The 13,464-nt window shown below is 45.4% G+C and overlaps 1 protein-coding gene across 4 annotated transcripts in view; it reads left to right on the top strand.

Moving 5' to 3' along the window:
• The first annotated feature begins 1,280 nt into the window (after positions 1 to 1,280).
• Positions 1,281 to 13,464, top strand: part of GSS (glutathione synthetase) — a 28,206-nt gene continuing 16,022 nt past the window's right edge. The window contains exons 1-3 of one of the 4 annotated variants that reach the window (XM_010386519.1): positions 1,281 to 1,365; positions 5,144 to 5,280; positions 11,121 to 11,266. In XM_010386519.1, coding sequence (XP_010384821.1) covers positions 5,152 to 5,280; positions 11,121 to 11,266 — 275 coding nt within the window. In that variant the 5' untranslated portion in view covers positions 1,281 to 1,365; positions 5,144 to 5,151. Of the gene's footprint in view, positions 1,370 to 1,455; positions 2,361 to 5,143; positions 5,281 to 11,120; positions 11,267 to 13,464 lie in introns of those variants that run through there. The other 3 variants (XM_030915192.1, XM_030915194.1, XM_030915193.1) reach the window with 3 other exon arrangements.

Raw genomic sequence — 13,464 nt, 5'->3', positions numbered from 1 at the left:
CTCAGAATTATATGCCTTCGCTGCTCATTTTTTTTTAGGACAGGGTCTCACTCTGTCACCCAGGTAGAAGTGCAGCGGCACGATCTCAGCTTCCGGCAGCCTCCGCCTTTGGGGCTCAAGGATTCTCACGCCACAGCCTCCCGAGTAGTTGGAATTACAGGCACGGGCCAACATACCCGGCTAATTCTTGTATTTTTAGTAGAGACGGGGTTTCGCCACGTTGCCCAGCCTGGTCTCCAACTCCTGAGCTCAAGTGATCCACCTGCCTATAGGCCTCTCAAAGTGCTAGGATTATAGGCCTGAGCCACTGCGCCCAGCCAGCCTTCGCTGCTTTTGTTCCTGCAACTTGGAACACTGTCCCCATCCCAGCCTCTCACCTCTACCCCTACCTCCTTCACTACCTACACCTTCCTATCCATCCTTCAAGACCCCAAAAGCCATACCTGATTCCTTCAGAAAAGCAGTTTATTGCCTACCTTATCAGATTGAAAGCAGTGGCTGTGTCTTATTCATGGTTAATTCCCTAGAAACTGGACTGATACATTCATTTAACTAAAATTCTTATCAGGTGCTTCGGACTGCAGACAAGCCTATCACAACCCAGAAGGAAGAAACAGGGAAGGCACCTGTGGGCTGCCAAGCAGTGAGGTGGGGGTAGCAATCATGAATCTGCATATTTTTAAAAGCTGCCCCAGATCCTGATGTAAACGGTACTGGAGTCTGACAAACACAGGGTTCCCCTCAAACAGTCCTGACTTCAGCATTCCTGGAAAAATGAAAATCCTTTCCTTTTGCCTCTAATGCTTTCCCTGCTGCTATCCCAGGTTAAAAAAAATAAATAGATAACATCAGGGGGATTTTTCTGGGACCTGGCTGCGCTGGGAAACAAGCCTGGGTTCTAATACAGGTTCAGCCCCTGACGTACTACGGGCCCCTGACCCTCCCTGGGGCCTCCATTACCACAGACACCCCACCCTTATCAACTGTGTGCCCCTGAGGTAGTGAGTGTCCCGCTCTGAACATTAGTTTCCCCATCTTCCACTAGACGTCGCCAGCTCTGACGCTCTAAGAGCTATGCATACCCGTAGCTCCCCGCCGACCCCGACGGTCCCCTCCCCTCCTTCCCAAGGTCCGTCCGCCAGGGTGCAGCCGACGCACTCCTAACGCCAAGGCCGCCCTCTCAACGACTGCCCCTTCCTAGCCGAGACTCAGCTCCAAAGGTATGGGTCTCTGTCCCCGCCCTACTCTTTAAGCCGGCCCGGGGCGGTCCGCGCAAGCGCACTGCGTCGCATAGAGGCCCCGCCCCCCGAGCCTGGGTAGCGGCGCGAGTGCCGAGAGAACCGTGCGCGGAGAGAAGGCGAACGAGTAGGTTGGCGCGGCCACGGCGGCCGGCACGGGTCACGTTTCCTCGGGAGGGACGATGTGAGGGAGGGGTCTGGCGAGGGATTGAACTCCGGAGGCCGGGAGATCTTGTAGCTGAAACCCTTCGCATGCGCGGGGAAACTAGTGTCTCTTGAGGGGGTTGGGCTGGCGCGCGTTGATCCCATACTTTCCGGATCTCCTGCCGTTAGATCGGGCCGGTGTCGGGGCCAGTGGACCAGTGAGACTGGAGCCAGTTAGAACTACAACGGGGAGCGATTAGGGACAAACTTTGTCTAGGGTGAAAGCGAGCGGGCCCGTGTAGTGGGGCCAGCCTGGGCAGCAGACCGTGTCATTGCCTCGGGGCCTTTCTAGGCTCTGATCTAGTCCTGGGGATAAAGTCCGACCCATTTCCTTGTGGGCGTTTTGAGGCTTTCGGTGATCTGGCCCGTCTGTCATTCTTTCTTCATTCATTCATGTAATGAATGAATACAGTACTAAGCGCGGCTAACACTGGATAGAAAAGTGATCAAGACAAACACTGTTCCCGCGGTACCGGGAAAAGTGATGGGCTGTAGAATATAGAATCCCAGGGCGGCTTCTGGAACTAAATCGCTAACCCTGATCAGAAGTGGTGGGGAGAGTTCCGCAGAGAAGACAGCACGTGCCAAGGCCTGGAAGGGGAACAGAGGCCGACGTATCCTGGTCACTGAAGATACCTCACTCTGAATCGGTTTCGTGCCCAGGGAAGAGATGACAGTGGCCGGGGCTAGGCTACAAACACTGGAAATGGAGATAAATAACGGAAATCAAAGTATTATATACTTAGGCAGCAAAATCCACAAGATTTGGGGAGAGTGAGATGTAGGAAAGAAGTACTCAAGGCTTGGGTACCTGGGTGGGGTTCATCAGAGGAGAAGCAGATTTGTGGGAGACAACAACAAATTCTATTCTGGTTGTGTGGAGACTCGCAGGAAGTAATTGGATATTCTAGTTTGAAGGTAAGAAAGTATTGCTGTGAAGATGTAGATTTGAATGTCATCAGCAAAACAAATAAAGCCAAGGGAGGGTTGAAGCTGTAGAATGAGAAAAACAAAGGGCCCACTTAGCACCTTCATCGTGATTTCTTTTTTTCTTTCTTTTTTTCTTTCTTTTTTTTTTTTTTTTTTTTTTTTTTGACAGAGTTTTGCTCTTGTTGCCCAGGCTGGAGTGCAATGGCAAGATCTCGGCTCACCGCAACCTCCACCTCCCGGGTTCAAGCTATTCTCCTGCCTTAGCCTCCCGAGTAGCTGGGATTACAGGCATGCGCCACCACGGCGGGCTAATTTTGTATTTTGAGTAGAGATGGGGTTTCTCCATGTTGGTCAGGCTGGTCTAGAACTCCCAACTTCAGGTGATCCGCCTGCCTCGGCCTCCCAAAGTGCTGGGATTACAGATGTGAGCCACCACGCCTAGCCCATGGTGATTATTTTTATGTCTTATCCTTCTCCATGTCCCTAGTACCTAGTCAAGGGACTGGCATTAAATGCAAATCAGTGTTTGCCAACTAAATAAAAGCCCAACAGCAAACAGATGTTGGAATTCCAGAGTTGTGGAATGATGGGGGCTCATGGAGGGTTTCATTACTCTAATGTCAAAGTAATGGGTTCTTGTCCTGGCTCTGCCACTAGGTTTCTGTGTGACCTCTGACAAGTCTCCTCCTACCTGTAAAGAGAGTACAGGCAAAAAATGGTCTCATGTATAGAGCTTCTTTTGAGAAATTTCACACTGATTTTTCTCTTAATCCACACAGCAATCTTACTTGAAAGGGAAGTCGGCCCGGCACGGTGGCTCACGCCTGTAATCCCAGCACTTTGGGAGGCCGAGGGCAGGGGTCACGAGATCAGATCCAGACCATCCTGGCTAACACGGTGAAACCCCGTCTCTACTAAAAATACAAAAAATCAGCCGGGCGTGGTGGCGGGCGCCTGTAGTCCCAGCTACTTGGGAGGCTGAGGCAGGAGAATAGCGTGAACCCAGGAGGTGGAGCTTGCAGTGTGAGCCGAGATCTGCGCCACTGCACCCCAGCCACAGAGCAAGACACCGTCAAAAAAAAAAAAAAAAAAAAAAAAAGAGAGAGAGAGAAAGAAAGAAGTCATATTATTATGGACTCAAACCCAGGTCTGTCTGTCTGTCTGACTTGAGCCTTGTTCGTTACTATGCCTGCCCTCATCTATGTCTCACTCAGCAGAGGTATTATCAGGACACTCTTGAGATTACGTGCACATTCTTTCAAAGCGTTGTGCTGAGGCCGGCAGACCTTCATAATTGGCCTAGCACTAGCTCTGTCATGGGGACAGGGGGATAGAGCTGAATGTGATGGAGGTTTCCTATTATTCTCTAACTTCCTTCCTGGGGACCACTGAGTTGGGCAGCCATGTTCTGTTAAATGACAATAGGGCAGAACAAAAGTAATGACTGTGTTTCCAGATTTTTACCCAGATCTTAAACTCCCGAGGCCTGCTGAAAAATGAATGAGTACCAGGGTGTGAGCTTGTACACCTCTGTATGTCTCTGGGCAACCAATCAGACAACTCCTATTACATTGGACACTTGGCTTTCAGCGATTTCCATCTTGCTAATGTGATTTCTCAAAAATATTTTCTGTCTTTTGGTGCTTTGATAATAAATGTCCATACATGGAATGTAATCATTTTCTGCTACTAAGATTCCTTCTGGTTAGTATAAGGGAGTTCACCTTATTTGCATTTCATGATATTCCACGAAGAGCTCCCTCCCCCTTCCCATGTAATTTATTTGAGATCTGCTGACATGAGTTGTTGGAGCTTGAAGGGAATTAATAGTGTACTGCAGTGACTCCTATCCCAGGAAAACTTGTTAAAAATACAAAGCCTCGGCTGGGCGTGGTGGCTCACGCCTGTAATCCCAGCATTTTGGGAGGCCGAGGGGGGTGTATCACAAGGTCAGGAGATCAAGACCATCCTGGCTAACACGGTGAAACCCCGTCTCTACTAAAATACAAAAAATTAGCCAGGCGTGGTGGCGCATGCCTGTAATCTCAGCTACTCGGGGAGGCTGAGGCAGGAGAATCACTTGAACCCAGGAGGCAGAGGTTGCAGTGAGCCAAGAGCAAGCCACTGACCTCCAGCCTGGGCGACTAAGTCTCCATCTCAAAAAAAAAAAATAATGATAATAAAAATAAATACAAAGCCTCAACCCATCCTTCCCTTCAGACCTCTTGAATCAGTCTCTGGGATGGGACCCAGGAATCTGTATTCTTTCCCAAGCTCCCCAGAATGTTCAGCCAGGTTTGGAAACTACTGGTCTACCCCATTCTTCTTGTTTCACAATTAGGGAATCTGTAGCTCTGGGAGGGGAAGGAACTTGCCCCAGTCACATCTGTGATATTAGTGCTTCTTTCTCCAATGAAGAGCATTAGGCTGGGAGTCCAGAAACATGGGTTCAAGTCCAGGTTATACCAGTCATCACCTCGGCAAGTCATTTCACCTCTCCAAGCCTCTGCTTCCTTACTGTGAGAATAATGCCATTGTGTTAGGAATCAAAAGAGAGAGTGGCAATGGAAATGCTTTGTCAGGCTTTCTATTTCGTGCACATGGAAGTTGTTAAGAGCTAGAACCAGCCAGTGTTCATTCCTGTATACCATGCTGTTCCCTTCCAACAGAGGTCAGGGTCCTGCTGTGTTGGGGGTGGCCACCAGCCAGTTTCCGTGGTTGCTGGGCTTCAGGCCATCTGTCACCAACTCTCTTCTCTCCATCTTTTGCAGGTGTTGGGATGGCCACCAACTGGGGGAGCCTCTTGCAGGATGAACAGCAGCTAGAGGAGCTGGCACGGCAGGCCGTGGACCGCGCCCTGGCTGAGGGAGTGTTGCTGAGGACCTCACAGGAGCCCACTTCCTCAGAGGTAAGCCCCTAGCTCCTCCCCACAGCATTCACCATGGCCCACTGTCTGGCCCCAGCCAGGCTGAGGGTCTTTCCTTTGCATCAGGGACCGTATCTCTTTTGCCTTATTTTTTTCAGTAACTGAAATTGATCTGTAGAAGTAGAAAGTAAAAAAGCAGCATGCTGTAGTAATCAAATTTAAATATGGGGTTTGAAGTGTGACTTAGGCAAATTACTCTCAGTTGCAGTTTCTTCAGGTGTAAAAATGGGATAATAATAGGACCTACCTCACTGGTTTGGTAAGAGAATTAGAGGGTGATTCGTGTGAAGCACTTTGCCCAGTGAGCTATGACTGAAGATCCCATAATCACTCTACCTTCTCTGTAACTGGTTTGTGATATATCTTTTCAAGCCTTTCTCTGTGCATTTATATATGTAGATATGTGTATAGAGAAATATGTCTTTTTAAAAAAACAAACTATTATTTGATAATTATCAAATATTATTTGATATCTATCATAGAATAAATTATATTATTCTATGATATATTTTTGGTTTTTTATTTAATAGTCTGTCTTAGAACTTTCTAATGCCTTCCATTAGGGTCAACTTCAATCTGAGGCATAGTATTCCAGATGTGGGTATATCACAGTTTAGCTTCCCTCTACTCATGTCTATTTAGGTGATTTCTCTCATGATTTTATGACCATAAATAGCATTATAGGGAACATCCATGTGTATGTCTATTGGGGCACCTTTGTGAGTGTTTCTCTGGGGTCAATACGTAAAAGTAGAACTGCTGAGTCCAAACCACACCTTTTTAAAATCTCATCCTTAGGGGGGAAAAAATAAAGCTTTTTTAATGTGCTGACTAGGCAAGACATTTTCATGGTTCAAATTCAAAGGGTACAAGAGTTTACCCTAATGCAGCCTGTGTTTTGGTTTCTTGTTGATCTCTTCAGATGACTGATTCGTAACAGGTAACTAGTAACAAGTAAATATATTCCTTGGGGCTTTGCTCTGTTGCCCAGGCTGGAGCGTAGAGCGTAATGGCACAATCTCGGCTCACTGCAACCTCCGCCTCCTGGGTTCAAGCAATTCTCCCACCTCAGCCTCCCAAGTAGCTGGGACTACAGGCATGTGCCACCATGCCTGACTAATTTTTTTTTTTTTTTTTTTGTATTTTTGGTAGAGACGGGGTTTCACCATGTTGTCCAGGCTGGTCTCAAACTCCTGACTTCAACTGATCCACTGGCCTCTGCCCCTGCAAAATTGCTGGGATTATAGGTGTGAGCCAGCGTGCCCAGCCTCCTTTTGCCCACTTTTTTTTTTTTAAAAACTTAACAGTACACCTTAAGATCATATTGGTGACTAAAGAGCTACCAACATCTTTTCTTTTTTTTTTTTTTTTTTTTTTTTTTGAGGCAGAGTCTCGCTCTGTCGCCCAGACTGGAGTGCAGTGGCCAGATCTCAGCTCACTGCAAGCTCCGCCTCCTGGGTTTACGCCATTCTCCTGCCTCAGCCTCCCGAGTAACTGGGACTACAGGCGCCCGCCACCTCGCCCAGCTAGTTTTTGTATTTTTAGTAGAGACGGGGTTTCACCGTGTTAGCCAGGATGGTCTCGATCTCCTGACCTCGTGATCCGCCCGTCTCAGCCTCCCAAAGTGCTGGGATTACAGGCTTGAGCCACCGCGCCCGGCCAACATCTTTTCTTTTTTTAACCAGCCCCCTTCTTTTTTGTCTCTGTGTGCCCAGAACCTAATACAGGCCTGGTGGAGTCCACACTCAGTAATTGTTTGCTAAGGCCCGAGTAAATGACAATGTCTGTCACCTAAGGCAGGCTGACGGTATGGAGTAGAATTGCTTGGGCTGTGAACCTAGATTTTGTGAATTACTTGTATGAATCTAAGATGAAGCATTTTCCCTTCCAAGCTTTTGTTTCTTCTGCTAATCAATAGGTACCATGTGAAGATTGGTCTTTCTGGGAGTTAATGGAGCCTAGAAAAGACACAATCCACAGTGAGATTTGTAATCCAGAAAAAAAGTCAGAAAATGTACGTGTGTGTGTGTGTGTGTGTGTGTGTGTGTGTGTGTGTGAGATTTTACTCCAAATCTTTACTAAATGCCTGCTGTAGGCTATGCCATTCTAGGCACTGAGGACAAAGAGTGAGTCAGCCAGAGTCCTAGCCTCTGGAGCTCCTGGACTAGTTAGAGAACATACCACTAAACAAAATGAAATAATGTCAGCTCTATGAGGAAACACAGGCAGTCTGCTACACAATGTTAACTATCATTTATTGAGTATTTACTATGTGCCAGGCATTATTCTAAACACTTTGGAATCACTGACTCCTCACCACAACAGAGGTAAGGAAACCGAACCCCAGAGAGGCTAAGTAACCTACCTGAAGTCATTTAAATGGTAAAATAATTGGCAGAGCCAGGATGTAAACCCAAGGAATTTGGATCCTGAGTCCATGCTCTGAACATCCATGCTTTTTTTCCTTTCCTGAGATACTATATAGGACAGCTGGAAAAAAGAGTAATTCATTATGATTAGATGATTGAGTTGAGGGGTGGTATTTGAACTAGACCTTAAAAGACAAACAGGGAAAAGGAACTGCATAGCAAGGACCTAAAAGTAGGAAAAGCCAAAAAAAAAAAAAGTGTTCAAGAGAATGCAGCTGAAATGCGGGGCGCATAAGTGGATATAGTGGGAAAGAAGGCAGGCCAGCATCAGACAGCCAAGGGGCCTTAGCTACTGGGTGAAGGAGGAGTGTGAACTTTATCCTGTAGATTAGAGCTGCAAACTAGCCATATCCAGCCTGAATATTTGGCTCCTGTAGTGTTTGGGGAGTTAATTTGTTTTTTACAATAAGTAATACATTCAAATGCATTGGAACAGGGTGCAAAATTCAGAGTAAGTCCCCTTCCTCCAGCCAGTGTTTCCCTGACCAGGGGCAAGCATTGTTAACAGTTTTTTTCACTAGAATATTTTTAAAATGTCAGAGCCAACATTTAAAAAAAAAAAAAAATCATGAAATAAAAAAAACATCTAGCAACCCAACTTGTTTGGAAAAATTGTATCATCTGGCAACTCTGGCCTACTTTCCTGCATGACAACAATTGGCTAGGGCAGAGTTTTGGCTGCCCCCTTTAGAGAAGATGCAAGTTCTTATTTTTGCCACAGTTCCTGTCACTTGCTGTTGCTTCCCTGGCTACAAAGCAAAATTTTGTCATGCACGTGCTATAGTTTTTTTAAAACAGTAGAATAATGTTTCTTTTTTTTTTTTTTTTTGAGACAGAGTCTCACTCTGTCGCCAGGCTGGAGTGCAGTGGCACGATCTCAGTTCACTGCAACCTCCGCCTCCTGGGTTCAAGTGATCCTCCTGCCTCAGCCTCCAGAGCAGCTGGGACTACAGGCATGCGCCACCACACCCAGCTAATTTTTGTATTTTTAGTAGAGATGGGGTTTCACCATGCTGGCCGGGAAGGTCTCGATCTCTTGATCTTGTGATCTGCCCGCCTCGGCCTCCCAAAGTGCTGGGATTAGAGGCGTGAGCCACTGCACCCTGCTAGTAATGTTATTTTGTGTTATTGTCTCTATCAAAAGTGAGAAGATTGTGTGTTTCAGCCTTTAGCCTGTAGATAACAGAGAACAGCTGTATACTATTGATCCTAAATTCAGGAGGGCATAATGAGTCCTGGGACAGAGGCAGAGGGATGTCTTAGCAGAAAAACTCTGAGTTTTTCAGGCCAAGATTAGACTTGTTGGGGGCAGCAGAGCTTTCTGTGTTAAAGCCAAGGAAATTGCTCCTGTAGTCATCACATAGCTACTCAGGGTATTAGGTCACCCCTTATGTAATCTGCAGTCATTCCCATTCTAACTCATAAAGGCTTCAGGCCGAATAAACCTTATTCTCACAAATAGCCTTCCTCAGTTTTGTCTTAGATGCTGAGGTCAGGGCAGTGGTACACACCTGTAGTCTCAGCTACTTGGGAGGCTGAGGCAGGAGGATTGCTTGAGCACAGGAGTTTGAGGCTATAGTGCACTATGATGGCACCTATGAATAGCCACTGTATTCCAGTCTGGGCAACATAGTAAGACCCCATTCCCAAAAAAAAAAAAAAAAAGATGCTGAGAAGGGTAATTTAGGAATTATCTACCAAAATTTAAAATAGATTTGCCTGAATTACTTGATATTTTTACTTTTAGAAATTTAGAATATATGGACTTTCTCATATACAAAAATATCTAGAATGTATATTGTAGGATACCAATTGAAACATTAATGGTAATGGGAAAATAAAGAAACCAACTATATACTATATTCAATAAATTATGGTATATCCAAAGAGTAGAATACTGTGCAGCAATTAAAAATCATGAAAATGCTCTATTTGAACATATAAGGAAATATTTTAAAAGCACAATATAGTGTAGTTTGCTGTGGGGGTGAAAAAAAGAGAAAATATATATGTATACATATATATCAATACAAAGATGACTAGAAGGATATGTGAGACACTAGTCTGTCATTTGCCTTTGGGGAGGAGAACTGGGTGTCTGGGGCCCAGTCTTTTTCCCAGGAGACTGGAATGAGAGTGAGACATACTTCTCACTATGTATTCTTATGTCTCTTTTGAAGTTTGTATCATGTATTTGTATTATCTGTTAAAAATATATATATATATTTTGGCTGGGCATGGTGGCTCATGCCTATAATCCCAACACTTTGGGAGGTGGAGGCAGGTGGATCACTTGAGGTCAGGAGTTCGAGACCAGCCTGAACAACACGGTGAAACCCCATCTCTACTAAAAATACAAAAAATACCTGGGTGTGGTGGCACACACCTGTAGTCTCAGCTACTTGGGAGGCTGAGGCAGGAGAATTGCTTGAACCTAGGAGGTGGAGGTTGCAGTGAGCCAAGATTGTACCACTGCACTCCAGCCTGGGCAACAGAGTGAGACTCCACCTCAGAAAAGAAAAAAAATAGTACTTTAAAAATAAATATATAAATACCAAGTTCTAACACCATAAACTTATACCATCATAATGACAAACTGATATAAACTCAAAAGTTAAACTCAGGAATGCTTCATAATACAAGTCAAGGAGACTGGAGTGTGAACTGGGCTTGAACATCAACCAGCAAGGAGCAGGCTTCCGTATATGTACGTGTGTGTGTGTGTGTGTGTGTGTGTGTGTGTGTGTGTGTGTTGTGTTTAGTAACCATCCTGGTTCAAATCCCAGCACCCCCAGTTACTAGCTGAATAAAATTTTGGATCTGTTAACCATCCTGGTTCAAATCCCAGCACCCCCAGTTACTAGCTGAATAAAATTTTGGATCTGTTAACCATCCTGGTTCAAATCCCAGCACCCCCAGTTACTAGCTGAATAAAATTTTGGATCTGTTAACCATCCTGGTTCAAATCCCAGCACCAGTTACTAGCTGAATATAATTTTGGATCCGTTAACCTCTCTGTCTCAGGTCCCTTCTCTGTGAAGTGTGGATAATAATAGTATCTTCCTCACAGGGCTAAATGATGAATCTGTGTAAAGTATTTAAAATAATATACCTTGCACATAGTAGGTGCTCAATAACTTGTGGGTTTCTTTTTGTTATTTGCTTTTTGCTTTTTTGCTTCTATCTCTCTAATATGTGGAGATAAACTATCACAGAATCTGGAAGCTCTCTGTGTTCCCCTCTCCCCCTTCCACTCCTCCCGAGGTAACCACTAATCTGCAGTTGGTGTGTCCTCAGTAAATGTAGGCCAGACTTTCCACGGGATTCCATTTGCAGGAAGACAGCCTGTTCACAGGTGCCCTGCCCTGTCCCATTCACTCTTCTTGATCACAGGTGGTGAGCTATGCCCCATTCACGCTCTTCCCCTCACTGGTCCCCAGTGCCCTGCTGGAGCAAGCCTATGCTGTGCAGATGGACTTCAACCTGCTAGTGGATGCTGTCAGCCAGAACGCTGCCTTCCTCGAGCAAACTCTTTCCAGGTAGGGGGCAGTGAAGCATGGGGGGCCAGGAGCTGCCAGAACCAAGGAACTGGAAGATTGCAGAGCCGTGAGGTGTTACTGTGTCAGCTGACTTGGTGGGATAGAGGAAAGGTATCCCCAAAGAACAAAAAGTCATAGGGGTCAGGAAAGCTGGCTTCTAATCCTGGCTCAACCAGTTATTTTTGTGGCCTCAAGCCACTCCCATTCCTCCTCTGGGCCTAAGATTTCTTCATCTGAAATATGAAGAGATTGACTTAAATCCAAGATCCCTTTCATTGTTCACATTCTGTAATCCGTGACACGCTACTTTGAAGACTGATATTTCCATTTGGAATTAGGGAAAGTCAGCCTAGTTTTGGAGGAGAACAGAGGTAGGGAAGGTTATTGGGTTAAAGTCAGATTTTCTACTTCTCCTAAGCAGCGACCCTTTCTCTCATCTTTGGATGGGATGGGGTACAGACTGGGCCACACTCAGGGTATGAGGAAGCAACCTCTGAAATGGTTCAGCCCATCCACCCTTCTCTGTCTCTTTCCCTTGATCTTTCTTTTTTCTTCAGATTCTGGGGCGATTTTTAAAAATTTCTTTGTTTATTTTAGAATTAAATATATATATAGGCTAGGCGCGGTGGCTAACGCCTGTAATCCCAGCACTTTGGGAGGCCGAGGTGGGTGGGTCACTTGAAGTCAGGAGTTCGAGACCAGCCTGGCCAACATGATGAAACCCTGTCTCTACTAAAAATACAAAAAAATTAGCTGGATGTGGTGGCGGGCGCCTATAATCCCAGGTACTTGGGAGGCTGAGGCAGGAGAATTGCTTAAACCCAGAAGGCAGAGGCTGCAGTGAGCCAAGATCACGACACTGTACTCCAGCCTGGGCAACAGAGCGAGACTCCATCTCAAAAAATAATAATAATAATACATATATATGTATATATATTCATTGTAGAATTAAATATCTACATTATGTATGTACATATACATGCTAGATATATATATATATATATATATATATATATATATATATATATATTGTACAGGTTGAGCATCCCTAATCCAAAAATCCAAAAGCTGAAGTGCTCCAAAATTCAAAACTTGTTGAACACCAGGTGACTCTACCAGTAGAAAACGCTACACCTGATGCCATGTGACAGGTGCAGTCAAAATACAGTCAAGTTTGTTTCATGCACAAAATTAATTAAAATATTGTGTAAAATAATCTTCAGGCTATGCATATAAGGTGTATATGAAACACATGAATTTTGTGTTTAGACTTGAGTCCCATCCCCAAGATGTCTCATTACGTGTATGCAAATCTTCCAAAATCCGAAAGACTGCTGGTCCCAAGCATTTTGGATAAGGAATATCCAACCTGTAATGGCATGTCTTTGATTAATTTTTCAACAGAAACTAGACTTTTGTTAGAGACAAAATTTTTTTTAAATGTGTGGGTGAATATGAGAAGGGCTTATAATGGTAAGAAGCTTGGAAACCATTGACTTGTAGCCAAAAACCCAATGAGTCATGAATGTATGAATCTGCCCACCACCTTGCCCCTGAGCTGTTTCTTGGAATGGGCCCAGCTTTGTACCTGCGATCCTGGATTGTGGGAAACGTGAGCAGCCTGGCTTATGACCTTTACCCTAATGATGCATTTATGAAGGAGACTTGCAGCTCATCTTTGCAACCCCTGCCTTCTCTGTTCCTCTCTCCTCTCATACACATACAAACCCTAGTTCCTAAGGGAGAAGAGCCCCTACAGCACATGAAGGGGAGCACCACTTCAGAAAAAGGAAAGTGTGTCCCAACTTCCTTGGAGGCTGAAGCCCAGCTGGGACTCTCCTCCTAACCAAGGGCTGGCATGAGGGAGCTCACCAGTGGGAGAGAGCTGGCTGGGGAGCAGAGGAACTTCAGGGCAGGCCTGGGCTACTTGGCTTCCCCCACTGGTCTCCTGTGACATTTCTGTAACAAGGTGAGCCAGGCTTGAGCAGGTATGCAGAATCCACCCTGAATCTCAAAGGGCAGTAAGTGTGATGTTAATTACCTGTGGATTCCTTCTTACTGTGGCTCTTGTTGAGGCTCCAGAAAACCATACTGGATAGGCCCCTAACACATGTCACATGTCACAGCAGTATACTGGCCTATGACAATGAGCCTGCATAGACACAGCCACTACCTTTATGAGGCTTATAGTCAAACAG

The sequence above is a fragment of the Rhinopithecus roxellana genome, chromosome 13 (genome assembly GCF_007565055.1).
Source record: "Rhinopithecus roxellana isolate Shanxi Qingling chromosome 13, ASM756505v1, whole genome shotgun sequence".
NCBI lineage: Eukaryota > Metazoa > Chordata > Mammalia > Primates > Cercopithecidae > Rhinopithecus > Rhinopithecus roxellana.
The sequence above is the reverse complement of the archived record's forward strand: the minus strand, read 5'-3'. Positions and strand labels throughout refer to the sequence as shown.